This window comes from Rhamphochromis sp. 'chilingali' (genome assembly GCF_963969265.1).
Source record: "Rhamphochromis sp. 'chilingali' genome assembly, chromosome: 2".
NCBI classification, from domain to species: domain Eukaryota; kingdom Metazoa; phylum Chordata; class Actinopteri; order Cichliformes; family Cichlidae; genus Rhamphochromis; species Rhamphochromis sp. 'chilingali'.
The window spans coordinates 62,765,172-62,792,722 of record NC_137930.1 but is presented as its reverse complement, the minus strand read 5'-3'; the positions used below and the strand labels follow the sequence as shown (position 1 = coordinate 62,792,722).

The following is a 27,551-nucleotide window of genomic DNA, read 5'->3' as shown; positions in this document are numbered from 1 at the left end:
GATTCAGGAGGAGTAGAGACGAGTGGAAAATCAAGACCAGTGCCTTTAATCAGAATAACAATGCTCTTTAATTCTTTGTTAATTAAATGTAGATTTCCCTGATTGAAGAGCAGTGCTGCTGATGCCAGGGGACCTCCAGTCACATAAATATCTACTCACTGAATTTGTCTTGTTTAACCATGCATTAGTTCTCTTTTCCCAAACTGTCTGGTGCTGGTTTACACAGAAGGTCTGTCAGCTGAAGGATAGTATCTCGCAAACAACTCCTCAAGATTTCAAACGTTCTGCATCCTCAAAGGGAGGATTTCTTGGCAAATTGTTAAACACCTTCATAAGTGGGTTACATCCAGACACTTTTTAAAAGAAATGAGAGTAGTGGTGAATTCTCCGCTTCTAAATTTCACACCATTTCTCTCTTTCCTGGTCATTCTCCCTGTTTCTCTTCCTCACTACCTCCCTCCCTCAGTCCCCCTACATCAATGTAATGAGCAAATCATGGCCACTAGGGAGAGATGTAGAGAGAAAAATTGGTCCCATTATGTGTCAAGCTGTGTGAAAAGAGCAGCGCTGTTGTCTGTCAACTCTAACCCCCAGCTGTCCCTGGTCTTAACTTCCAACCAAACACAAAGAGGTCTTTTCCCACACGTAGATCTGCTTATTATTTCCCCGTCTTTTAACTAAAAAGTCCATTATAGAAAATGCCAGGACAGCCATGCCCTTTTCTGCACCAGCTCTGGCAGAGCTCAGACAAGGGAACAATGGACACAGTAACACACGCTGATTCAGGGCTGATTTAGAGTGAGTGGTCTTAAACCTGACTTATAGAGTACAGTAATTATAGGAGTTGAAGGGAGGGGCTGTTAAAGATGCTGTGGTTAGGTGGGGGCATGTGTATGGAGGCTGTTGTCATTTGGCAGCCAGTCCACTTGGAGAGAGAAATTACTATTCGAGCCAGAGCCTGGGTGGTGGAACATTTATCAAACAGTCATCAGAATGATTCACATGATCCAGTGGGGAGCCATTATTTCACCAGTCCAGTCTCTCAAGGCAACCTGCTAGTGGCAAGGATGATGACAGCTATGGGCTTTATAAGCACAGGAACAGACATATAGAGTAATTGTTTGAGAACAATAGTTTAGAAAGTCCTATCTCTTTTCAAAGACTCATATGTAGTCTGTGGATTGGACTAGACTGAGTGGGGAAAAATGAGCAGTTAAGCCCAACTTGGGGGCATATGGCATTTCACTGTAGCAGAACACAGAGATGCCTCAGGTAGGGACTGACAAACATGTGGTCCCTGTAGTTGCGGGGGAGAGTAACTTGCACTGAATACATAAAGATCACAAATAAACAGACCATCCACCTGCTCAGCAACTGTTTTGGGACCTTGTAGAAGGTATTGATACAGTTTTTCATTTGCTGGCCTGGCAGGTACAAGCAAGTATAACAATCTCTGCATAAGCAAATAAATTCCTAAGTGAATAGGGAATAACAGAAAGAAGCAAGGCAGACCTCTGGAAGGCTCCTCATAATAAGGATGATAAAAATGCAATTCTTCTATTCATTTTCCCCTCACTTTTCCTTAACGTGCGTTCCCTTTTGACTCCTCTGGGATGCACATCATTGTAATATACACAGATTTTCATTTTGTCCCTTTTCTGTGAAAGACCTGCGGGATAGGCAGGGACAGAGAGCGATTGTGACTGTTTATTTAGTCAGATCATCTAACGTGTGCAGAACAGATTTGAGCTGAAGAAGAGGCCATCTACACGGTGGCAGCTGCCACCAGGAAATAATGCAGGATGATGACTGAATGATTTAATGAACAATGCTGTCTCAGAAGTTACTCCCTCATTCATAAATAGCTTCAACATTAACGTCATGCTTAACTTGCAGAGATTAAAAACCGACAATTTAGATGCTTATGAATAATCCTCATCACTGATAGGTGGAGTGTTTCGTAATGATAGCACATCTATTATGGTGAAACATACTGTACACAGCCCCATTTTGAAAAATGCTGGGGCTCTGTGTAAAATGTAAATAACAATAGAATGCAATAATATTCATATTTCTTATGTTAAACGTTTCATATAAAACAGTTAAACTGAGAAAATGTACCATTTTATTTAAAAATAATTATAATTTTGATGCCAGAAACACATCTCAGAATAGCTGGGACAGGGCTATGTTTACCACTCTCTCATCTTCTTTTATGTGCAAGCACCTGGGAACTGAGGAGACCATTCGTATGGCGTTTGGGAGAGGAAATATCGTCACATTGTTGTCTGACGATTTTAGCTGTTCAACAGTCCTGGGTCATCTTTGTCATGTTTTTTGTGTCATGATGCACCAAATGTTTTTAACTGGTGAAAAGTCTGGACACTCTGCCACTATGAAGCCATGCTGTGTAATAGTTCCAGTATGCAGATATGGAGAGAAATGATCCATGTCTGTGGAATATGTGTTCAAATGTGTAGCTGATGAGATACTCAGATCTACAAGTGTGAAAACTTCCACATGCTCTCTCTAGAGAGCAAGTCAGGGCATCACTAATGTAAGGAATCTGTGGGCTTTGACTGTCTAAAATTTTTATGGCAAACCAGGTATTTTTATCCTAGCAAAAATGTTGGGTGGGCAGAAAACTGACAAGCAGACACTAATCCCATCGGTCACAATAGCGACCCCCAAAAAACCTCAGCACTTGGAAAGTTTTAAAAATTGTTTCTGAATTATGCATCAACACCTTTTAAGCAAATATTGAAATAATAAATGTTTATTCCCTGACAGTGCCACGAAAGGAAAATATCTCCATCAAAGCCACCAAACAAAACTTTATTAAAGTATGTTAACATAAAGATAGGGGCATTTGTTTTGGTACACATCAAATCTAGTACTGATGTTTATAGTTACAGTGATTCATCTTCGTTCAGTGTGGTCACAGAATGGCTAAACAGGTTATCAACAATAGTGACCCAGAAAAACACTTAAGCAGTTAAAAAGTCGTAAAGATGTTTCTGAATTATGCACTGATGCATTTTAAGCAAATATTGAAATAATAAAGTGTCTCCGTGAAATATATGCAGTGTCACATGTTTAGCATAAATTCTCCCACGACCAGAGTTGTTTGTTCGCCGTCTGAACGATGAGAAAAAGTCTCCATCAAAGCCCCCAAAGCAAAAGTTTATTAGAGCACGTTACATAAAGATGGGACCATTTGTTTTTGTGCACATCATGTTTGACTTTGTTCTGTGTGGTTGTAGAATGACTAAACATCTTATTGGCTATCATTAGTGGCCGGCAGGATAATGTAGCACACCCTACACACACTTAAACAGACTGATCATTCTTTTTCTTACTATCACAATCACCAAGGACAGCGATTGTGATAGTGTTGGGTCAAATATGGAGTATGAAGGGGAGACAGGCTATTTGCCAACCAGGCTGTTGAATGCATATGCCAAATTCATGTGAAAAGATCATGACAGGAACAACACTATCAGTGACATTGACGTCCCCCTCCCCACACCTTCTCCCCCATCCCTCTCCACTGTAAGTGATGAAGTGCCAAAAGCCTCTCACTACCATAGGGACCAACCACAAAAGCTGCAGGTAGCCCCCGAGATACTTAAATTCCTCCACTTGAGACAACAGCTTGTTCGCAACCTGGAGTGGGGCACTCCACCCTTTTCTACCAGAGAACTGTGGTCTCACACTTGAAGGTATTAATTTCCATCCCAGCCACTTCACACTCAGCTGCAAAACACCTTAGTGCAAACTAGAAGTCTTTGGTCAGCGAAGCAAGCAGAAGTACATCGTCTGCAAAAAGCAGAGGTGAAATCCTGAAACTGCTGAACCTTCTGCACCTGCAACCTGCACCTAGAAAATCTGTCCATAAAAACCATGAACAGAAATGGTGACAAAAGGCAGTTCTGACTGAGTCCAGCAACCAAGTCTGACTTATAGTCAGCAATGTGAACCAAACTTGTGCATGGTTAATGGGGGCTTATGAGCACTGGATACACCAACACCCTTCCTGAAACTTCATCCACCTGAAGCACTGCCCTGGACACCCCAGGAGACATGTTCAAATTCTTTGCTTTAAATCCACAAGTTACATGTAGACTGTTTGAGAAAACTCTCAAACACTCTCAAATATTGTTGATAAGATATAGAGTTCATCCAGTGTTCTGTGACTAAGATGTGTCCACACATTTGCTCCTGAACCCAAGGTTCAAATAACAAACCTCTCCAGCACCCTCGCGTAGACCTTATTGAACAAGCTGAGGAGTGTGATGTCCCTGAAATTGGAAGACATGCCTTCCTGTGTTGCTATATAGTTTGGTAGAATCACCTTAAAGCCAACTAAGGGCCACTCCATGGCCTCACCAAACTCTTCCCACACAAGTTTTGCTTCAGTTATTGTCAGATTTGCATTCTGTATTTGTCAGCTACTTCCCAATTCCCTCAAGCTATTCAGTCTCGATAGGACTCCTTCTCAAGCTTGACAGCTCCCTTCATCTCTGGCGTCCAGCATCCGGTTGCCATGCTATTTCCATGACTGCCATTAACCGCTTTACAACTGTAACTTTGTACATCAGTAGATGTATGGCTCATGGTCCATTAATGTCCCCAGCATTCCTTGGAATGTTTCAAAGTTGTGCATCTGCTAGATGTTATCAGTGGACCCTTACTGTGTGTTTCACCATGCCAAGCCTGTCCAGCATCCTCCATCCACCACCAATATTTATGTTCAGTACTAAAATGTAATAATGCTTTTTGTGTTTTTTCTTGTTTTGTCTCAGTATTCATATCAGGACTAAAAAATAAATTTAAATTTTTGAGTTTGAGTTTGAGGGGTTGTCATAGTGTTCTAGTTTAAATATATTAATTCCCACACTCGAGTCTCACAGCTGAAACATTATTTACACTTTTTCACCTACTTTTCCATTTAATACAAAAAACTGTCACTGAAAAATTTGAAAAATTCTGGATTAAATGGGTTAATAGCACATTATTTGCTAGGTTAAAAGTAAAGTTCATGACAGATTTTTCTTGTTATTGCTCCATATACTGCATTAAAATCCATGAGGTGTCAAGATAGTGAGTTTTTTTTTGTCTATTTTATCATCGCTGCCTGCCTTTTAGACTTGTAATTATGCACAATAATTTTTGCAAAGATTAAAGCAACAAGGTTTCCATGTCTTACATTCCTCTACCTCCTTTACCACCTCATGCCATTCATTGTCATTGTGAAAAGGTGTGTGACTCCCAAGTAGAGCAGAGCCCATTATCGTAAATAGGCCAGTAAGTAACTTCACACAACGTCTCCTGGAGGCTGATAGAATATAGAGTGCGCAAGCATATAGAGTGTGCAAGCTCACTCTATATGCAAAGCAGAAACACACTGTTAAAGAAACTGGAGCCAAGTGATTATATTTGTAATTTAATTTCCTTGGTCACATAGAGATAAGAGAAGAGAGAGGATATAGCTGGCCAGGGATGACTAGAGTGACGAGAATGTGACTACGGCTTTATTGTCTAGACCGAAATGTCCAAGGCGACACCACTTACGAACAAGGGTACCGCTGGGCAAAAGGGGTAAGCCCACAGACATCACAAGTCCAAACTCAAAGACACAAAAGCAAACTTGGTGGCAGAGACAGCAGAAAGAGTCTGACAATACAAAAAGAAAACCCCAAACACACATCTTGCACTTAAATTCAGTGATCACAGAATGATCAAGAAACTCCCTTTTTTCCCTTTTCTAGGCTCTGCTACTGTGTATGTCTTCTTGTAACCAGGTGGTCTGGTCCAGTCACAAAGAGCAATGTCTCATTGCAGATTCTGCAGGCAAGACGTACTGAGCGGCTGCGAGAAAAATAACTGAAGGACACAAGGTGCACTCTCATGCACCCTCTCTCTTTCTCACTCCCACTCGTTCCCTGCTTTACTATGAGATTGTAGGACTGCAGACATCAAATTTCCTGACTTTTCCATTTTCAAAGACTGTCCACTTATACTGATGACAATGCAGTAGAGGGCACAGCACTGCAGTGGTCAAACTCAGATTTAGAGCTATAGCAAGAGCGCGGTGGTGAGGGATGGAGAGAAAGGTGCAAAGTTAATTAAATCTGACACTACACGACACGCACAGAATACAAGGACAGTGTGAAACTATTTTGTGACATCTCAAATCCTCTCTCCCCCTTTGTTCTCGCCTCCTCTGATCTTTATGTCTGTTTCTCCCTGCTGTCTTGTCTTTCTGTGTATTTCCTCAGTGTCTTCACTTTGAACCCAACAGCATTAACCTGTCAGGAAAGTTACAAATGTTCTGACTGAATTATGCAAACCACGGAGAAATAAAACTGCAAAAAGCATGGAGTCCTAGCTTTATTTCATAATTCACCACGCTCCCAGATCGAGCCAAATAAAACTTGGCTTATTAAGTAGTCCGGCACATTCTGGCTCAAAACCCTGCAAAATATGCTTGAGAATATTAATCACACTTTGTATACCTTGCAAATCAAAATCAAACACACACACACACATGCAGACATGCACAGACTTTTTGTGATTACATTACTCATCAAATGAAAGCAGTGTCTCCCCCATTTCACCAGAATTCTTTGCAAAAGTCAAAACGATAGGTGTTACACCAGCACCACCAAAAGGTACAAGAGAAAATAACAGTTTTTGGCGATTCTTGCTCTCTTGGGGGTTTTTTTGTTTGTTTTTTTCCTTCCTCTGCAAAATTCAAACTTATAGCTCTGAAAATCAGATTAAGAATGCGCGCCTTGAATAGAATAGAATAGAATAGAATAGAATAGAATACTTTTATTTGTCAATTTCTTCAAATGTACTTGCCATACAAAGGAATTGAAATTACGTTTCACACTGTCCCATGCGTAGGCATTGACAACAATAAGGTGCAGATGCACAACAAAAACAAAAACAGCCCTAACAATAAGATAATAAATAGTAATATAATAATATAAATAGTGCTAAAAGAATACTAAAAAATATATATATAGCAGCAGGTGTGTGCAATTGCAATGCAAGTCAGGAATGTTTTCAGTTCTTGGTTCAGAGAGTGGCACTCTGTGACGATATTTATTTATCTCAATGAACACAAGCACAGGCACACAGCATGGAGAAACACATACTTTATGCTGAGGATTGGCATAGTGGCGGTGGAGCATAATTAGTAGGACATGGCTGTATAATTGGACTCTAATTGATATGAAGAGCAGTGGTTTAGCCCAGGTTATGTTGTACACATGCTGCCAGCCACAGGCAGGAAACACTCAATCTTGGTGCCATCTTCTGATTGATGTCTCTATAGCAGATGCCCTTCAACAATCAACACCCGCAATCTTTCTGTGACTATCTGGCCACCTGTCTATCTGTATGTAACATCTTCTGCTATTCATCTGTCATTTCTTACTTTGTGCCTAACTGTCTCACTATCTCTTTCTTTCTATCTCCATATTGATTTGTCCTGCCTTTCTCTGAAGGCATTCGCAACCTTTAGTCTGATGCTTTCAGGAGGGTAAAAGAGCAGCATTTGTAGTGGTGGAAGGTGAAAAGGCTAGGGTTTGTTTATGAGACACTGGCAGCCATGAAAGACTGTGTTCTTTCAAGTGCCCAGACAGCATCTACTGAAGGGAAATAAAAGCAACTTAAGATTAAAAGAAAATCAATTTTAGAAGTGCTTTTATTTACAAAGAAAATGGGTTACTAAGTCTCTCATTTTAACAAATAATGTTTAAAAAAAATGTTCTTTCAAAAATAGCAACTGAATCAAGAGAGGCACAGCTGGATACAAGAGGTTGTAGTGAATTTAAATAATTTGAAGATAGAATGAGGAAGCTCTTTGGAACAATTCTGTTCATGGATTGCACGCTGATGCAACGCGACCTTCCAAGGACATTCCCCTCATTTACACAGCAATTAACCACTACCCTGTTGGTAAATTGAAAAAGAGACAAAAATCCTCTTTGGATTTAATAACAAACTCATTACCAGGGCCCAACAGGGCGGAACTGCCTTTTAATTAGAGCAACACCTGATTAACGCCCAATTAACAAAGCCAGAGCCACTTAATTCTCCCCCACTTTGGCAAGTTGAGAACATAAACATGAGCAGTCCAGCATCTGAGCGCTTCCTTTCCTCTTGGGAAGGTGTGAAAGAAAGTAAATAACGACTTGGGAGGCAGTTTGCTGTCTGGTGCCCCAAATGTTCTGCAGAACCAGCAGCTGCATGCAAGAAATGAAAGAGTTTTTCAAAAAAGGAAGCAGATGTAGGACTTGCAAGGGAAGAACTCTGCTTCACTACACATTCAAGACCCACGGGCTGGTGGGCAACTGTCCAAACAAAGAACCATAGCGCTCAACCACACAAGCTTCTGCTTCCCTTAAAAACATCCAGATACTTTTCTAAAAGGAACAACGCTTTTTAAACTGTGAGTTGCTGAAGGTTGCTTAGTCAGGATAAAAGCTAGAGTCTACCACAGGCAGACGAAGTTTTGTTGAACAGTTACAGTACAAAAAAAGTTTGGATATGTGCCTAGATCTTTTTTGTTGCTCTTTTCTATGGTATACACAGGAATGTATACACACACACACAACTGCTATTTAACTTTTAAAAAAAACATGTAAGCTGCTACGTGTAAATAAAACAGAATCGAATCATTTGCAACTAAATGAAAACTTGTATTTACTGAAAATAACTTAAAGACAAGATACGTGTTATACCGAGAAGTTTTATTGTTTTTTGATAACATTAAAAAAAAATACAAAATGGGCAACAACAACAAAAAACAACAAAGTAACAAAATTCACAATTAATAAAGACTTGGTATAAAAAAAGAAAAGAAAAGAGAGTGTTTCAAAAGTCTAAAGGAGAAGAGTCCACCAGTGTGAAAGGTAGTGCAGGCAGACCGTTCAAGAACATTGTTTCTTGTTAGTCCTACAACGGACTGGCAACCACTCAAAGATGTACCCCACGTCCTGCCAAATGACAGCTAGCTGACAATAGTTGGAATTCTGTTGATGCGCACCAATGTTTCTTACTGTAAAAATTGCAAAGAATTTGCAAGTGGGAATTTCCTTAACTACAGTGCAATCTACTATTAAAAGAAATGTGCATAAGGGACACGGCTGAAAACAAGTACTGAATGGCCATGATCTTCAGGCCCTCATGGAGCTCTGCATTAAAACAATGCTGTAGTTGAAATTATAGTCTGGGCTCACGAATATATCTGAGAACTACTCATCTGTTTATAAATAAACCCAAGTTAAATCTCCAAAAAAAGAAAAACATATGTAACAGACCAAAAATGCTTGTAATGTGTAAATCTGTTAACATTAATCAGTACCTATCATCTTTTACATGACAATTACTATTTGAAGTGTCACATGGCCATAACAATGACTTCAGGTAAGATATATCGCAGCAGCACTATTTAGATAAATGTACTAACTGAATGTCTTGTTTACGTAGATTGAACTCAGAGCCCTTTATACCTGGATCTGATCCTGGCTGAGGCACAAACCTATCATTAGTTGTGTATTTCACTAGTTGGTATGTTATTAGTCCTTAGTGTGTTGTGGTTTCATTTCAATCAACAAACCAGTGAACCAGTCAACAAACCAGAAAATGACTTCCACAGTAAGCCCAGCAGGAAACTTCAGTTCTTCTGACTTCAGGATTCTTTCAGTGCACAGTCCTTTAGCGTCATATTCATATTCATGTCCTTATTGTTTCTGAACTCCATTCAAAATTCAGACATATATTTCATCACACCCTTGTTGCTTTTGGGGCTAAAAGGATGAGAACTTTGACTAAAAGATTGTTCGTCGGCCTCAGATGGAGAGGAAATCCGCCATGGCTCCACAGCATTCTCCAAGTCAGGTAGAATGTCTGGCACGACAGCCTGTTCAACGATAAAGACGATCGGCTCCACGACGAGCAGCAGGGTCCAACCTAAAGCCCCCAGCCAATAGGAGGAGCCAAGACTGGAGAAGTCCTGACGGATTTCTTCACGGTGCTGATATGTGAAAAAAGACCAGCTCAGGAGGAAGAAGAAACCTGTAGACAGATGGCGAAAATGAGTCAACTCTAGTATGATTACCGCTAAAAGAAAAAAGGTATTAAGCACAATTATTACATGCCTGGAGCTTTAGGAAAGACTTTGCATGATAATGAACTGCAATTCCAAAGAAAATAAAGTCTCTGTGCGCTCCCCAGCGGGGTACATAAATGACTAGTACATGAAACAACTTCTGTAGGTGAGAGCTTGACATGAATGACATAAACCAAAAGGCCATTTGGAGGGTAGTTGGAAATGGAGAAACAGAATAACAGAAATCCAAGAAACACCGTGTTTACATATGTGGATGTCATAGGAAATGAATATATGTTACACACCTGTGGGGGCCATGGTGAACAGCAGCAGGGTAGTGGGGTAGAGCGCCTTTTGTACAATGAGGAGAGCGCGAGTGTTTGAGTAGGAGCGCACCGTCTGGGATGTCCAGCAGAGGGCAAACACCAGACACAGAGCAGCCGTGCTCACGGCCATCAGGAAGGAGAGAACTCCAAAGACCCTCTCTGCTTCCAGAGCTGCAGGACACAAAACAACAGACAAAAATTAGAATGGGTAACTACACTTATATTCATTTTTACACATTCATTTCCACTACGAGCATGATAAACACTACACAATGTCAAATTTCCCACAATATATCCCTTATTTTATCCTCGAATGCCTTTGCTAGAGAATGATCTGTGAGTGCACTTAGGATTAAATGTTTGGAAAACAGGATTATGCTGTTTTCCACCTCTACACTTTTATTCTGGCACTCCACCAGAGTAACTGTCCATACTTCACTATTCAATTAAGTCCTTATTTATTTAATACCAGCTGTTTTGCAGCACTTGAAGAGTCCACTGGAAAAAGGTAATAACCTATTAGCTCTGGGCTTTTTTTAAAAAAAAACCCTGTTTCTTAAATGTCTACTTTCTTCTGTCTGGCCAAGTTTCACAAATTTGTCACAAGCCTTATATACTTTTTTTTTTCTAGAAATACCCCCAGGGGAGACATGTGGGATGCGCTAAAAGAGTACCTAGAAAAATGATATTGTGCTGTTGCCAAATGACTGTATTTCCCAGCACTGTTGGTTTTTAAATGAAGTACATCAAATGACTATTATTCTGCTACTCCGGCAGATGATTTGATGCTTGACGAGAATGTGTATAAATATTTCCTGAGAAGAAACAAGGTTTCGGCCAGGAGCAGATGTATAAATGATGTCATTAGCTAATGTCACTGATGAAAACTGCAGGAAACCAAGTGTTCAGGGATAACCTTTATATGTTTATCTCCTTACCTGAAACTCAATATTCAGTATCGTTCTTTTTAATTTTAGAACAGACACAGCATAATATATCTCTTTAAGTCAACTTTGAACTATTGCAGTTAACAGCTATTTACTATATTTTTATCTTTTTAGTAAATTAATAATTTTGTGGTACTTCTTAATAATCTTAATATTGATCACTCATTCATTAGAGTTTCTTTTCAGCATGAGGAAAAGACTTTTTGTTGTTGTCATAACTGATATTTTTTCGTTGTATCATTAATCATTTCTAATCACCATTATTACTGTTATTTTTTTATATATTGTCAAGCAAAAAGACAACAACTATCTTGAGTCCCTTCTCATTTGCTTTCCTTCTTTGTGTATGAGAGCAGAGGACTTATACAATATTAGATTAATTGTTAAGAGCATAAACTCAGTTTATGTCAGTTTATGACACGAAATGAGATTTGAATGATAAAGACCGGGTTTTAGCTCACTAAAGATTTCGCAAGCACATTCAGTACAGAACTGAGCCTTAACAAAGAATGCAATTCACCCGGACAGAAGCAAGCTCAAACTTGTTTACTGCTGCAGAGAATCTCTTCTGTAACTCAGCGTTTTGTCAAATCTCCCTTTTGATATTGATCCTCTCTTGAGAAAAATAAATTCTCCTAAGGCTGAAGCAAGCAGAAGCAGTCTTATCAAAACAGCACAGCAAAGATGTGCTGAAGTCTCATTAAATGTGCTGCCTTTCCTAACACATTTTAGTCAGTCAAACCTTTAACCTAACACAGAGTGAAAGCTTAAGACAGATACGAGATTTGTTGACTGCAGAGTGGTGTCAGAGAAGCGTTTGGCTCACCGTTGATGCCAATATCATCTTTAGGATTCGTCTGGTCGCTTTCAGTGGCGTTCCACTCCGTCCACAGTCCCCTGTCCTTCACCCAGTAAGGTGTCCAGACTGCATAGCACACACACAGGCACCCCACTAATCCCAAACAGGACTGTGAAAACCTGAAGCGACCGATCGAGTCATCCAGCTCAAGAAACTTCATTTTGACACCGCTAAAAGAGACAGGGGCGAGGATAAACAAGAGTGTAATTAGGATGTGCTGAAGTTCAGCGACAGAGGGATAATCTGTCTTAAAAGTAACCTTGGCATTTAGATTATTTAAATGAGCTTTACAAATATAAAAGCCCTGGCTTACCTTTGTTGTTGTTGTTGAAGGGAAAAAAGCTGTCAGGAACCAAGCTGTGAGGTTAAACTCTGATTTGAGTTTGCCGAAAAGTAGAAGAAAGTGTAAAAGTAGTGCTGTGCCAAAACTACTGTACAAACACTTCCAGCACTCATTTGACATATGAGATAATATGCTTACAACCACAACAGATCAAACCCTCCACCGTCGCAGTGGAAACTCCCACCCATCAGGGCTGAAATTTCCCCTTGAATTCTCCACTGTGACTTGCCGAATCGCTGTATAGAGAAAGTGAAAGCTCCAGCAACAGCCATTCAATATTTGAGGAAGCAGAAGTTTATGTGTCTAAAAGCAAACAGAGTTGAATAGGTTCGAAAAGCTCGATCTACAAGTCCCTTAACAGTTCAGCGATTATGTTCGACTGCAATAAACAAATCAGACCCTTGTCATGTAGAAAGTGTGTGGGGGGTGTCGTCGGGTCATTACGCATCACGAAACGGTTAAGGAAATCCCACTCGCTGTCACAGACAGTGGACTACAAAGTGTTGTCAGCCAATAGCGTCTTCAGCATCAGATATCTCCCCCTGTTCGTCACTCTACTCTCACCACCTTCACTTTCCTTTGCAGCAGCGGAACAGAGCCCACAGCCCACCCATGCCAAAGAACAAAAGATAATGTCACACTGAAACAAACAAAGAGCACACAAAATAACACATCTCCAGCTAAAGGCTACTAACTCTAAATGAATAACAGTCAAGAAAATAAATAATACGTCCTGTATTTATTTGTGGACTATTAACTTTACAGCAAGTACAATTCATTTTGACAAAATAAACCGCGTAAGATGAAAATCAGAAACATTTACAATTCATAAGAAAAGAGACTTGTAGTGTTTGATGTTAGGACACGTCTGATTTTTGGTTGTTCTATTTGGCATCCACTTAGAATATCAGCAAATAAATCCACTTCTCAGCTTAACAATAAGGCCTCAAGACGCATACAGAAAAGTACTCCGTCCTGTTCTTAATGCCAGGCCGGGTTTTTTCTTTACTTCTCTTTAACCTGGTCTCAACTATTTCATTCCTCAAAAACAGACATCAGAGCTGACCTTGTGTCAGGTGTTTGTGTCAAGCTTTTCACCATAAACACAGGAAGCAAGAGGGATGCTTAAGTACTGCCTCTTGAAATTTGGCAGCTACATTCGTGCCTGTATAATCCTAAGCTTACTTTCTGGCTCTTTGCAGCAGGACCTTGAACACATCAAAAATTTCTGGGTCCTCCCCAGCAGACAGCTCTGGAGTGCTTTTCTCCAGCCAATCAGAGGAACGGATCTGATGCCTGAGAGTACCGATCAGCGTGTCAAGACTCTCTGTGGGCTTAGAGGCTTGGCAGTCTTCAGTGGCCAGCGAGCCTGTGTCAGGAACAGGGCTATCCCTCTCCTTCAGCTGATCTGATGAATTGTTCTCGGGTAAGGTTTTTGGATTGACAGTAGCAGCATTGTCTGAACCTGCATTGTCCTTTTTTACTGGCTTTTGGCTCTCCTCACTGGTTTGTTTGCTGTCCGGGACTCGCATTTTTGCTTCAGTTTCTTTTAAAGCCTCTCTAATTCGCTTAAGGCCTGAAAAACCACAAAACAAAGTGAAAAAATAAGTCAGTACAACATAAACCTTTGAATGAATAAATTATATCACAAATATGTGCTAATCACTGTCTAGTATAAGCACAGGGTGACAAAGCATTCTACATATTTAATCCAGAAAGCTGTAAACTTTAAAATAATAGCATATAAACAAAGTATAACTATGGTAGATTTAAAAATACAGAAACAATTAAATATTAACAATTAAAGCCTTTACTATTATAATTTGAAAGATATCGCTGTACTAGAATGCTAAACTAAAGGATGTTTTTTTTTTTTTTTTTTTAATCAACCGATTAGGTCATTACAGACTACTCAGTCTTCTTCTTTTGGAATCGGAGAGGTTAACATCAAGCCAAGAACTTTCTGCATACACTATCTCAAAAATAGCTATGAGGAAAATGAATGAATTAAGATTTTTATCCTCATTTTTATAAATGTTGAGCAAGAATGAGGAGCAATTTTCATGTGTTTAACTATTCTTTTTCAGTTTTTCATAATAGACCAAGGATAGCAAAGGACTTGGGCAGGAAATTTGTGGTAAAATTTAAAGGATATGACCTTTACTCTCCCTCCCTCAATGCAATAACAGCTAATCGTACCTTAGAACCAGAGTCCACTGAAAAGAGCTGCTTGTTTGCGGCTGTTTTGCTTTCAGCTTTATATTAAGGAACTGATTTTAGATCACTGACTTGGCCATTGAAGAACATCCCATTTCTTTCAATCTCATTTCTTCTTTTCTTTGAAAGACTCTTGGGTTGCTTTTCTAGTATTCTTGTGTCATTATCCATTTGCACTGTGAACAACATAGGTGTACAATAGTTTTGTTTTTCACTGCTTCTTTGGACCAACAAATCTGGTCCAATGTTAATGGCTCACTGCTTTTCCTAAAACAGAGAGTAGGTGAACGGCTGTGTGTGAATGTGTGTGTGAATGGGTGGATGATTGTGTATAGTGTAAAGCGCTTTGGGGTCCTTAGGACCAAGTAAAGCGCTATACAAATACAGGCCATTTACCCTTTTTTTTTTAACGGCTGAGAGGGCATAAACAGCCTGGCCAAGAGAGACTACGAGTGTTGTTGGTACTGACCAAGCTGAAGGTGGTGCTGTTGGTCTGCAAAGACGATGCGGAACCACCCGGGCACTGAACAGCAGAACGCTTGGCCACAACTGAGCAGCACCTTGTGCCTGAGGAAACATTTCCAAAGAGACAGCTCCTCCTCAAATGATGACTCTTGGAGATACTACCAAAACAGAAGTGACAAATCAAACCTAAAGAATATATATCTCAAAAGAATGAGAAGAATGTTGCGTTCATATGCAAGCCATTTCAATTCGACTTCGGTCTTGTTACCTTTCTAAGGTCAGCCCAGACATACAGTGTCGCGGGCCTGTCTAGAAACGGGATGCCCATACTGAGCAGCTCTCCAGTCAAGTAGCTGCACGCAGCTTTCAGCCTGCGTCTGTTCTCAGGCAAAAATTCCTCATTGATCCACTCTACAACACGAGAATGCCAAGTGACAGTCGGCAAGTGTAAATTAAATGTTACAAGTCTTTCTGCAGCAGAGGCCCCATGCTGTGCTTGTCATATCAGAGAAAGCAAAAAAGGGAGGCTCGTGTTTCTTGAAAGCATGGAACGCACAAGGTAGAACAGTGGAATTGTTAAAATGCTTGCATCAAAAGTAATTTGCATTTATGAATATAAATTCCGCTATACACAAAATGCTTGTTTTGTGTAAAGCGTGCTGGATAATTTTGTCCAAATTGTGCTCATGTTAGGATTATTTTCCATGTGGTTTTTCTGATAAATCTGATGTTACAACAGCAGTGTGACTGCAAAAGAACACAAAAAGCTCAGATCTTACCTTTATCCTGAAGCAGTTGTGCAACCTGGTGCTGGGTAGTCCCAGAGACACCATGAAAAGAGCCCAATTTGGCCAAAGCCTCCACGAGGTCTCTGTTCTCCGTATATAAAGTGCCTATTCTGATTCCTGCCATTGCAAAGTCCTAGAAAGGACATGACAAAGTCAATGAAAAATAATGAACTGTGAAAGCAATGTATACGGTTATTGAAAGTCTCACAGTTTTCCACTTCCAGGCCTCTGTACAGCACATACCTTGCTCATTCCCCACATTATATGCGTCCTCTGTGGATCGGGCAAACTGAAATAAGGGCACATCATTATGAGATAAGTGGATGTCTTCAGCAGCAGTTATGATGATTCAAGGTCTAACAGACTAATCATGCGGAGGTTAGGTTCACGCAGTACCTGTCTGCACTGAGGACACTGTGAAAGGTGACAGATTCATCAAACACTGTCAGCATGTACACTTCATCTACAATGGCATGGAGAGCATTTCTAAAGCAGGGAAGGAGACAGGAAGATAACATAAATATATACATATTTTCAGTGCAGCAATAATAAGGCCTGGTTTTATATTCTTAATGGATATTTAAGACAAGGAAAATGCAACATCAATGTAAAACGGTTCCTTCAACGCCCAGTGTCACTGTAAAAGCACTGTGGTTTATGGTTACAACAGCTCAGTGCCTGGAAGGGTCTGTGCAGGGAATTACTCTGGCAAGATCATTTAGAAAACAATAGATGTTGCAGGAGTCTCTTTGGCACATGGCTGCACTTGACAATATGCTGGTGATTAAGAGAGGTCGTAAAACTCCGTCAAGAACGTTTGATATTCCACACACGGGACAGAGCTCTCCATCATAAAATAAAACAGATCACAGTAGAAACTATATGCAGTGACTTGGCAAAGCGCTTAAAGGAACCACAGGAATGTAGAGCAAGAGGATTACAGCGTTAGGCCGCAGTGTGAGATAATAGTGAGGCAAACATACCTTTTGGCAAACTCCAGGAAGGTAATCATTTCCTTCAGGCTGTAGATTTCAGCCAGAGGGTTGTGGGGGTTCATCAGGATAACGCCGCGAATTGTCAACCCCTTAAAGAAATGGCAGGTTCAACTGGAAGTAAACAGGAACTGCTACACTGTACCTTCACAGTCTTTACAGATAAACTGAAAAAAAAAAGTCTCTGAGAAGAACAAAGCATCCAAGGTGTTTATCTACGCTGAGAATTTTGCTCGAGTAATTTTGTCTTTCTTTTAACATTTAAATGTTACTGTTTCAAACCAGCATGCCTTCACACGTTACCTCTTCCTTAGCTCTTTGCAGACCTTCTTCTAGTTTCCGTACAGTGAGGCGGAAGGGTCGGTTATCTTTGCCATCAGCCTTTAAAAACAAAAGAAAAAGCAGCCCAGCTGAATAGGGGCCATTACATTCCAGTGTGCACAAAAACATCCATTTCAAATGCAAAATGCTGCAAGTAACTCGGGTTGTGCCTTCCTACCTCACAATCAAGGGGAACATGGAAGAGTTTTACATCGCTATACAGATGAAGATCTTCAGTGATGACGCCGTAGAAAGGAGTCGGAATAAGGATGGCATCTACGGGATGCAAAACACACAAAACAGGTTAAAATATGCACTTTTTTATTATCTCACTTTTCATTTTAGTATACAAATAACTAAATGTGCACATATAATCTGTATCATATTGTATTTTCATGGGTGTATATACTGCACAGCAAATGCTAACTGAGCCATATCTGGTACTATTTTGAGTTGTTACTGGTCATTGCCTTTGCTAACATGGAACCAAAATCACCAATGAAAAGCATCTGCTGATTTCAAAAACATCCCACTAATGACTGACTCACTCTGCCTTAGTGATTCAGGTAGGCAGTAAATAGGTAAATACCAGCTGACTCTGAGGCTCATGTTTTTTTTTTAACGTTGTGACTGAGCAAAACAATTTACTGCGCTGCTTAAAATGAAGCTTCGCCAGCAGAGGTAAACAGAATGCGCAATTTATGTGGCTGGGTGTTTTCTTTAAAATAAGTCTGCGTAATCCTTCCAATTATCTGTTAAACAAGCAAAAGAGGAACGCGGACTCGACTTCCTCTCTACCGCGCACTCATTTTTATTCATACGGTACAGATATGGATGCATTAAATGAATTGTACGTCAAAGCATATCTGAACCTACCTTTAGGATCACAAATTACTGCAGCAATACATGAGAAGAGGGAACCACAGCCATTCATCACCACAACCTGGACAAACACAGGGATCCACTGTGTTATGAAAGACCCAATTATGGCACGAGTCCTGATAAATGTGCTTTAAATTAATCCACCTACTAAACCTGCTATTCATTCCTGTGCAAATTAAGTTGGTGAACCCAGAACTGCTGTCAGTTCAATTGTAGTGTTTGACATTTTTTGATCATTAGTGAAATAAAGCATTCAGCTCAATATCCTTCATTTTTGATAAAAATGAGAGGCTATAATCCAGAGCATTAGTATAAAAGTGGAATAAAGGCTTATTTGTCAGTAATTATGTTATTTGCTGGACATCGCTATGAGTCACAAGATGAGGACTTTATTTACACAACCTGGGGATTTATTACATCTTCTACCCTTTATCCTGTATACTGTGTGTTAAATATTATTATCTTAAGGGTCAATAACATTTATGGAGTCATTATATAGGAGTTGTGCAATATAGCTCCGTGGCATTGTGCAGGAAAGAGTATAAAGTCCTCAGGATTGTGCTTACTGCAAGGTGAGTGATTAATAAAAAGGTGTTCCAGTTTTACCTTTGTTATTAATATGATTCCCTTAACGCACTAAGGTTTTTACATATTCAACTGGCTGTGGCTGCCGTCTTAAACACATTTCATATATTACTTACAGTGCATACTATTTCAATAATAAAAGCAATACCCACGTTGTCAGCTTTTAATGGGTTTGGAGAACAACAGTAGCGAGTCAGGAATTTTGCAACTGCCACCCTGAGGCTGAGAAAGAGCGAGACGGAAAGGTCATGGGGTTAATGTGCACAGTGAAAGGTTGTTGTTAAAAATGTAACTTCACCATGAGTCACATAACAAATGTGATCCTCATTAAGAAAAGATTAAAAATAAATGTGCATTTAAGTGTCTTACAAAGCGTGCCCCCTCCAGTCTGAATACTGCAACAAGGATGGGTTGATGTGCAGCATGTCAGGCTTGGTCAGCTGTAGCAGAAAAGGAAATGGGATTTTTTTTGTCAAAGAGCAGGCAGAATAATTCATAATAATAAGTAATAACAAGTAAATGGCTATACACATATCATTATAGACTGCATTGAATCTAATATTTATCTTACCCGTTTATGAAGAAGATCATAACAAAGTTTGTTCTCACTGGTCCCCATGTTGATAATACCCTGGAAAAAGAAGGAGCTTTTAATAAATGCTTAAGCATCTGTGACTGGTGTTTACAACATTGTGCTCCCTTACATCAGGGTTGTCTGTATCATGGTGCCGGTCCATTCCATATTGGATGTAGCCCTCCTGGAGGATACCTTCATGGAGTCGGATGCTATTACCACGCTCAGACAGGTAGATGCTATTGCCGGGACCTTCCTCACCCCTCAGTGTTTCCAAAGCATTCTGAGACATTTTGCAGGCCTTGACAGATCTGAGCTGTGACTTTTTTGTCTCCTGATTAAAAACAGACTCTGTCGTGGGAGCCTCTGGAGGTGGCTGGGATGAAGATGAAGGAGCAGAGGGGGCAGGCGTTGTTATCAGCGAAGCTGAAAAACGAGCTAAGGGTGAGGTGGCGGGGTCGCTTTGTGTTGTGGTTTGCGTACCCTCTCTGACAGCGAGCAACACCCCCGTGAGCATGCTGAACAGGCGGAGCTCATGCTGACGCTCTTGTTCTGCCCTCCTCTCCTCCTGCTGCTCCCTGCGCTCCTCCGCCTGTAGCTCTCTCTCCAGCCGCGCCTCCTCCAGTGAGAGGAGACGTTCCTCTGCAGACTGCTGCCAGTTCAGGAAGCTGGCTAGGGCTTTATCCAGTCTCTCCTGACCACCGCATCTACCGCCCCCATGGCACCATGATGTTTTACCACCCCGGCGCCGCTTCCTCTGTCTCACTGAGGTCTGTTGACGAGAACCCTCCTTTCTGGGCTCGTCGGATGTGTCGTGTGACACGGGACCACCAGCAGCCAAGGTGGTGGCTGTAGCAGAGCCAGTCATGTTCAGGTCACTAAAACCTGAGAATGTAAAGAAGAGAAATAAGATTTTAGCCTGCTATCAATTTTATAAACATATGCTGATTCTAACTAATAATAATAATAATAATAATAATAATAATAATAATAATAATAATAATAATAATAATAATGATAGTTCTCGGCTGACAACCTGAAGGTGAAATTCTTGTATTAAGTGTGCTCTCGGCTCGGCTCAGGGTGTCTTCTGGCTCCAGTAGAGACTGCCCATCAGTTTCCTGATCATCTCCAGAACCATAGTACATCTCAGGCGGTGCCTCTCCGGAGTTCAGCATGCTCTCCTCCACATCTTCACATTTGATATCCAGCGGATCTCCAGCTTTTGGGGGCTGGCCAAAGAGAAACCCACCGGAGGAAGCAGGACCAAAAGAGCCCGCTGGCACTCCTTGCAGGTATGCCTCAGGTGCCCCAGAGGTCTGGAAAACCTGTTGAGCTATGACAGCTCCGCCTAGGGAGGAGTAAGTAATAGCCGGCCGATTCGCCAGCACTCTGTCCATCACATCATAAAACTTCCAAGACCTCATTTTGTGGTTGTCCTTGATGCGGCGGTACTCCAGCTTCATCTTTTTAATCTTCTCCCTGCACTGGTCTCCTGTGCGGTAGATGCCCTTTTCACGCAAAATGTGGGCGATACGGTCAAACACGCGCTGGTTGCGCAGTGAACTCTCCAGTTCAATCTGCACCGACTCGTCGGACCACAGCTGGAGCAGCTCCACAATCTCCGGGTCAGTCCAGTTGCTGCCTCGCTCATGCCTCCTACCGCGGAAGTCCATCGTCTAAGTTAGAGGAGGATTTCTGCAACACGGGATGATGATAGCGAAAACGAGCAGGCGGCCTCTGTCAGGCCAACTTCAGGCACGCCGACACACGCTGGATTTTAAATGCATTACTCATGCAGTAAAAGTGTAGGTTATACCAACTCACTGTAGTTTCTCTCACCTTAAATCAAAAATGCAGCGCTCCGAAATGAGACCACTGTGGAGCTGTCACTCTCATGTGACATCCACGTAGCCCGATACATGTCACGGATGGTTAACCCGGTTTGGACAGGTTTGGGGCGGCAAAGGTTTGTCCAGCTGGGGTTAAGATCTGTAAATATTTCTCACAGCAAATGTTGTAATAACTTGGAGAAACGGGGAATAGACGCGCACTAAGATATCTACATCCGGGTTGACGGCACATGCGTGCTGTCCTTATTCCGGGATAACTTTGGTCCGTGTTATAACGCTGGAGCTGCTGAAAGCGGGCTGGTTTTCACTTATACCAGGCTGTAACGGGGTAGACGTAACCATGCGAGTCAGACTCAAACGGGGAGCTTTGTGTTATAGCCCCCTCTACTGGTTCCAGTGCTGTTTTGTTCGGTTTTTTTGTAAGTTCAGTTCATATCCAGGAGATGGCAGTCACACACAGGTGTACAAATCAAGCCAGCCTTAAAGCATGGATGCGTGTTTTGTATACAGTCATGTCCCGGAATTCCTCCTGTGAGGATAAACTAATCAGCGTTGCAGCTTGAAACAGGCATAATTTTGACACAGTCATCCAATTTCTTTAGTTGTTACTTTAACCATTCTTATATTTATTTAGACTTTTAACTAGTTCATCATAAAAGTAAAAATAATACGATGATACGAATGTTATTATTTATCCTGCTATTGTCAAATGAAAAAAGGGATTAGCGTGACTTTAGGCGAGCTACACAACAGCTGGCCCCGTCCCTATAGGAGACTGCGACGATACACATCAAGCGCACACTATAAGCCGCTCGCTCTAAACGTGACGTATTTCCTGGAGAAAAGGGTTAGTGGCAAGTTGTTGTAATTTTCGTCCAATCCTGAACCGCTTTATTGTATTGGCACACAGCGGCTTATTTTCCCCTTTGTCTGTCCGTGCTGTTTAATTTGTACGTGTGTAAATTAAAAACAGCACTACTCCAGCCAGCAAACAAACCACGTGAAATGACTTAAACCTATTAGAAGAAGCCTCCGAAGACATAACTGGGCTCGACGGTGGAAGTTAACTGGCAAAATATAACCATGGTGGCTGTAAGTTGGTGGAGGATGACAAGCAAGACGGGATAGTTGAACTGAGCACTTTTCGGTGAAGATGGGTGCATGCGGGTAGCCTTGTAAATAATCTCCCGGACCGAGTAAAGGACGCACAGTGTCAGGTTAGATGTAAAGTTGCAAGTGAAACCCGCAGAAGGAGGAATGGGAGTCTCCGCGCGGAGGGAGGATGAGGAGGCATGCCGTCTCGGTCCTCACTGGTGTTTGACTTGCTAAGGTAACTCCTACGGCTGACAGCCGCTTTACTGTTTTGCTATTTTTTTTCTTCTTCTTCTTTTTAATCCGTGAGTTTTTGATGCGTTCAAAGCTGGGAGGGGAGCTGTGCCAGAGTGGGTGGGAACAATGGGAGTATTAGCGGAAAGCGTTTCAGTAGTCTGCCAGCGCTGCCAACAGCGCTCACCAGTCCTCCCAGTCAGGTGAATGCTTCTCCAGTCTAGATAACAAGATTTTTTATTTTATTTTTTTAAACCAGTACAGGGGATTCTTTTTTTTTTAATTTATTTATTGGTAGAGACATGGCTTAGTGACATAGTTGGCCAGCTCTGCTCAGACGCGCTCCTCTGCTGAAGTTTATTGGTGGTAAGATAACACGATTGTCCTTAACTGTTGTATTTACAGTGCTGCTTTCTGCAGGATGTCACATTTGGCTCGGCTAATTCAGTTTACAGTCTGCTTTCCACTGTCCTCTGCCTGTCTTGCGCGCACACTCTTATTTTTGCGGTCTCATAGTTATTCAACCTGACGCTTTAATAGGGAGTAAAGCTAATCAAGTGCATTTATCTGTGTATGGTGAAGATAGCTGTAGTAAATTTCACTCAGTTCTGTTTGTCTGGCAGGGGTGAAAAACACCAAAGCAGTGCGTTAGTCTCCGTCAAACACTGTATATATGCTTGAAGAGCAGCTCAGTTTGAGCAAACAAGCTGCAAAACTAAACCTAAAGTAATCCAAGTCCTGCTGTCCCTACCCCGTGGGTAATATTGTTTGTACTTCTAGTGCAGTTCCCACCAGAAGTAAACCCAAGAAGGAAGTCAAGGTCACCAGTTGTTGAGGCAAAAAGTATGGCTCAGGGCATCCTTCTTATTCCGACTACGCTACATCACCACATCAAAGACTGACTGATGTTCTGTGCTTTTCCTTTAGGTCTAGGCAAAGGTGCCTTCTTAAGTTTATATAGATAGAGAAAGACTTTGCCGTCAACCTCCAGCCTCCAATCTCCACTCAGTTTGTCACCTGTACTCCTAAATCCAGTACTAGTGGTCCTAGAGGTGTGAGCCCTTAGCAGCACATGGTTTATAAGAGATATAAAACAGGAATGCAGTGGAGGAGAAATAAGTAGGGAGACAAACTTGTCAACAATATAACTCATCTATAAAGTAGGAAGGAGGTTGTCTTAGATGAGGGGGAAGTTTACCGCGGGGATAAATGCCAAGATTCAGATGGCTGTTAAAAATGGGGTTGGATGTCTCTGTGGGACATTACTTACAGAATTGATTCTTCCTCCTGGACACAGTGATGCTGCTGCCCCAGACAACATTTTTATCAGGCTTTTCCATCTCTGTAACTTATAGACAGTGGGAGCCAGGATGGATTAGGCTTTAGTGGCAGTCAGTCATGGCATTCTCACTCGCTACACGGCGTGTCTCAGATGATCACTGCACAGCTCACATCCCGCCGTGTAAGATAAGATAAGATAAGATAAGATAGAACTTTATTAATCCCTCGGGTGGGTTCCTCTGGGAAATTCGATTTCCAAAAAAGCACAGCACCGACAGAAGTTACAGAGTTATACACACACATATATATATATATAAATACAGAGACAATATAAATAAAATATACGAAGGGGATAAATAGAATAAATAGGAATAAAAATAAAAATACAAGTGAATTGCACATTTCAAGTATTGAGTCTATTGCACCGTTGACTATTTACAAAAGTATTGCACAAAAGGTGTAGCGCAGTCCTGATAGAGCACAACATGCCTGTGCAGTGCCTCTGGCTTTCCAATCGCACTCTAACTTGGAGCAATTTTCCCTCGCAGGAAAGAATACTTGGCTGTCAGTGGTACTTCACAAATGCTGCAGCATGGTTGTGTGCCTTGGTTTTCTGTGAGAGGCCGGCCCAGAGCACATGGTGGGTGTAGATTTGGCTGGTGGGCAGCCTGAAATAGAGCTGGAGTGCTGCATATGGTCTGTCACAGCTTTGTGTTCTTGTCATTGCTAATGGAAATTGGCAGTTGCTCTCCATCAAGTAAAGAAATGGATATTGATTAAAAAAAGAAATCTATCTATACCAGTTCCATTATTGATTCTGCTTGCAGACTCTTTATCGATTCACATATGATTAATTTTTTTGATTTTTTTTTTTTCTTGCGGAGGGAAGACAAACTAGGTGTTCATGGGTTAAATGAACTTTTTTTCATTTCTGAGTCTGAACAGAGTGCAACAGCAGGAAAAAAAACTTTGTTGTGACTCAGGTGTGCAGAACCTCTAGTGCCATGAGTTTGACGTTATGGGTTTGCAGCACGGGAGCTGTTATAAAAATAATCCAGAACTGATATTCTTGGAAGCACACGATTCCGATGGATTGGAAAGTTTGGAATGGTTCTTGATGCAACTTGTTCTTTATTCTCATCTGTCAGCAAGGGTGGATGCTATTTTGTCTCATTATGTTTGTCATGTCGCTCCGGACTGAACCAATTGCACATTGTGTCCCTTTCTGTTGTTTTGTACATATTCCTCTAGTTTGTATATATTCCTCCAGACTGTATATATTTCTTCTGTTTGCTATTTATTCCTGATGTCTTTAATTTTTATTTATTTTTTTACTCCTGCACAGTTGGCGTGGAGCACCCATAATTTCTTTGTACATGTACAGTAACAATAAAGGGCTATTCTATTCTATTAAACTCCTTGTCAGATAAATCACATTTAACCTACTGGGAATACTTGTGATAGCGGTGTGCTGTTGACTAAACAGCTGCTCCAGAGCTTTGGGAAATCAAGTCTTTTCCAACTAAAAGAAAATAATATTTTGAATTTTCTTAAGAATTGAGTTTGATTCAGGTTCACGCTGCTGACAATATTGCTTCATTTGACTGATGGTGTTTGAGTTAGTATTAAATGTTGTGCCCTTGTTATTTATTTATCTTTGCACTCAGCAACAATTACTGAGTTTTATGTCAAATACCAATTTTGAAAGCGGAACATTTTAAGATAAATAATGACTGGATGATGTTATTTTTTTAATGTAATTTATGTTTGGCAAGGATACCTCTAATTTGGTTACAAGAAAGCAATAACGAAGATATGTAAAGTCGTTATAGCTGGATAAAAAGCTTTTTTATGGGGGATGGCAGTAAGAGTAAATTTAGGAATTATACAAATGGGAAAGTATATTTCAAATGTGCCTCCTGTTATTTAATTGCTTTAAATAACTGGAAGGCGGCACAATGTCGCCACACAGCAAGAAGGCTCCTGCAAGGCTCCCCAGAAACATGCTTAATGGGTTAACTGGTGAGTCTAAATGGGCTGTAGGTCTGAGTGCGAAGGGTTATCAGTCTGTCTATGTTAACCCCGCAATGGAGTAGCAGCCTGTCAGCTCTGTCACCCAGCATCTGCTAGGATAGATTGATGTGACACAACAGATAAACATGTTTCTGCCATAGGTAAATGTCACCTGACTTGTCGATAGGCCAATATCAGTCAACACCGCAGATGTAAGCCGATGCACCGTTCGTCCAATGTATCAATGCTTTACTGTTTGCAACCTGCAAAAATGCAGGCCACTAATAGCCACTAATATCATTTACTGATGAGTCAGTTAAGCCGATAATATAGTTTCTGCTGGTGAATGTGTTAGGCTGTAACTGTAACCTTTAAATTATATACAACCTATAAAATACAGCATTAGGATAATAATAACAGTGTACTCAAAAAGTGCATTAAAAATCCCCTACCATGTTTATATAATAAAGATAATGTGGACTATTTTTGAGCAGTTTTAATCTGTTTATTGCTGCAAGTGTTTAGGGTACAGGGGCTGCAGTCTAATGGACTGGGGAAGTTATCAAAACATTAATTAATGGACACTGCTGATTCATCTCCCTCTAATCTCAAACAGCTTGAATAATGAGTGAGTCAAAGCACACGAGTCAGTCTGTGCTAAGCTTCTTCAACGGAGCCTGCAAAGTTCTGCTGACCACTGAGCAAGAACAAGGGATTGGCTGATGTGATGCGTCCTCTTGAAGGACAACTTAGTTGCTGATGCTGAAGAATAAGAGAGGATTTTGAATCGTCTAGAAAGAACATCGTGGCAGAAGTTGTTGCTCCTACTCTGTTTCAGCAGTAAGAAATTACTTTGGGGAAAAAAAAAAAAAGATTTCTCGTCCTCCTTATAAAAAAGGGCCCACTTAACGGCTTTTAGAAGTCTTGACAATAGCTTGAAACAGAAAGTGCTCAGTTAATATTTCAAATCTGTCATGTTATTTTAGCAAATCACGGGTCATTTATCCACCCCTGCACGTCCACTGAAGGTTCAGCGTTGTACTAATCTCAGTCGAGGTCATGCAACTCATTTTGTATTTTCATTGTAGTTTAGATTCTGAAGTCTTAGTTCTCCTTTGGTGTGAAGGTTGAAGCTACGGCTTACTTTTAGGCCTTTGATGTATATTGTAAGAGTAAGCAGCCACTTGTTAATTCCTCTCCAGGCTGCATTTTGAAAGAAGGTGTTTTGGGAGTTGTATTATAATGTGCTTGTTGTTTTCCGCAGTGCTGTATGAGGGGGAGGGACCCCACCAGTACCACCTCTATCTCCTCTCTCTCTTCCCCTGTTCTCGCTCTCCATCTATTCTTCCATCTCTCAGCCGTCTCGGTAACAGCAGACCCCTGCTCCTGTTTTTGTGGTGCTAGCATAGTGTCTAATGAGCTCAGAAGAAATACTCCACAGGAAGAGTGACAGCCCATGGTCATGTTTCCACCATTTCTCCTGTTGTGCTCAAATCACACCCACACCACATTTGTGAAGCCACAGAAGTGAGCGTCTACTCTTTGAATAGTTTGAATCTATGCAATCTGCGTAAATGGGATAATTGTTTGGAAGATTGAGGGATTGAGGGTATTTTCGGGGAAGTGAGGAGTTTACGGCAAAAACAGCAGTTG

At 41.0% G+C, this 27,551-nt stretch overlaps 3 protein-coding genes across 3 annotated transcripts in view; 1 reads left to right on the top strand and 2 right to left on the bottom strand.

Annotated features, from left to right (window-relative positions):
• Positions 1-8,761: 8,761 nt before the first annotated feature.
• On the bottom strand, positions 8,762-12,721 carry LOC308392118 (uncharacterized protein; the record flags this gene model as incomplete). The annotated part of the gene is made up of 3 exons (XM_080874985.1): positions 8,762-10,092; positions 10,432-10,623; positions 12,226-12,721. The coding sequence occupies 3 exons, from the start codon at positions 12,719-12,721 to the stop codon at positions 9,779-9,781; spliced, it is 1,002 nt and encodes a 333-aa protein (XP_080731111.1). The 3' UTR covers positions 8,762-9,778.
• Positions 12,722-13,321: 600 nt separating this feature from the next.
• accs (1-aminocyclopropane-1-carboxylate synthase homolog (Arabidopsis)(non-functional)) lies at positions 13,322-21,986 on the bottom strand. The gene is made up of 15 exons (XM_080874983.1): positions 20,462-21,986; positions 19,556-20,310; positions 19,423-19,482; positions 19,221-19,291; positions 19,004-19,073; positions 18,261-18,327; positions 17,563-17,660; positions 17,367-17,444; positions 17,055-17,155; positions 16,468-16,557; positions 16,315-16,360; positions 16,063-16,204; positions 15,552-15,694; positions 15,288-15,441; positions 13,322-14,177 (listed from the first exon to the last, which is right to left on the bottom strand). Exons 1-15 carry the CDS (start codon positions 21,099-21,101, stop codon positions 13,783-13,785), a joined length of 2,910 nt encoding a protein of 969 aa, XP_080731109.1. The 5' UTR covers positions 21,102-21,986; the 3' UTR covers positions 13,322-13,782.
• Positions 21,987-22,158: 172 nt separating this feature from the next.
• Positions 22,159-27,551, top strand: part of furinb (furin (paired basic amino acid cleaving enzyme) b) — a 94,030-nt gene continuing 88,637 nt past the window's right edge. Inside the window, exon 1 of the mRNA XM_080874984.1 lies at positions 22,159-22,608. The gene's annotated coding sequence lies outside the window, so the exon portion shown is untranslated. The remainder of the gene's footprint in view (positions 22,609-27,551) is intronic.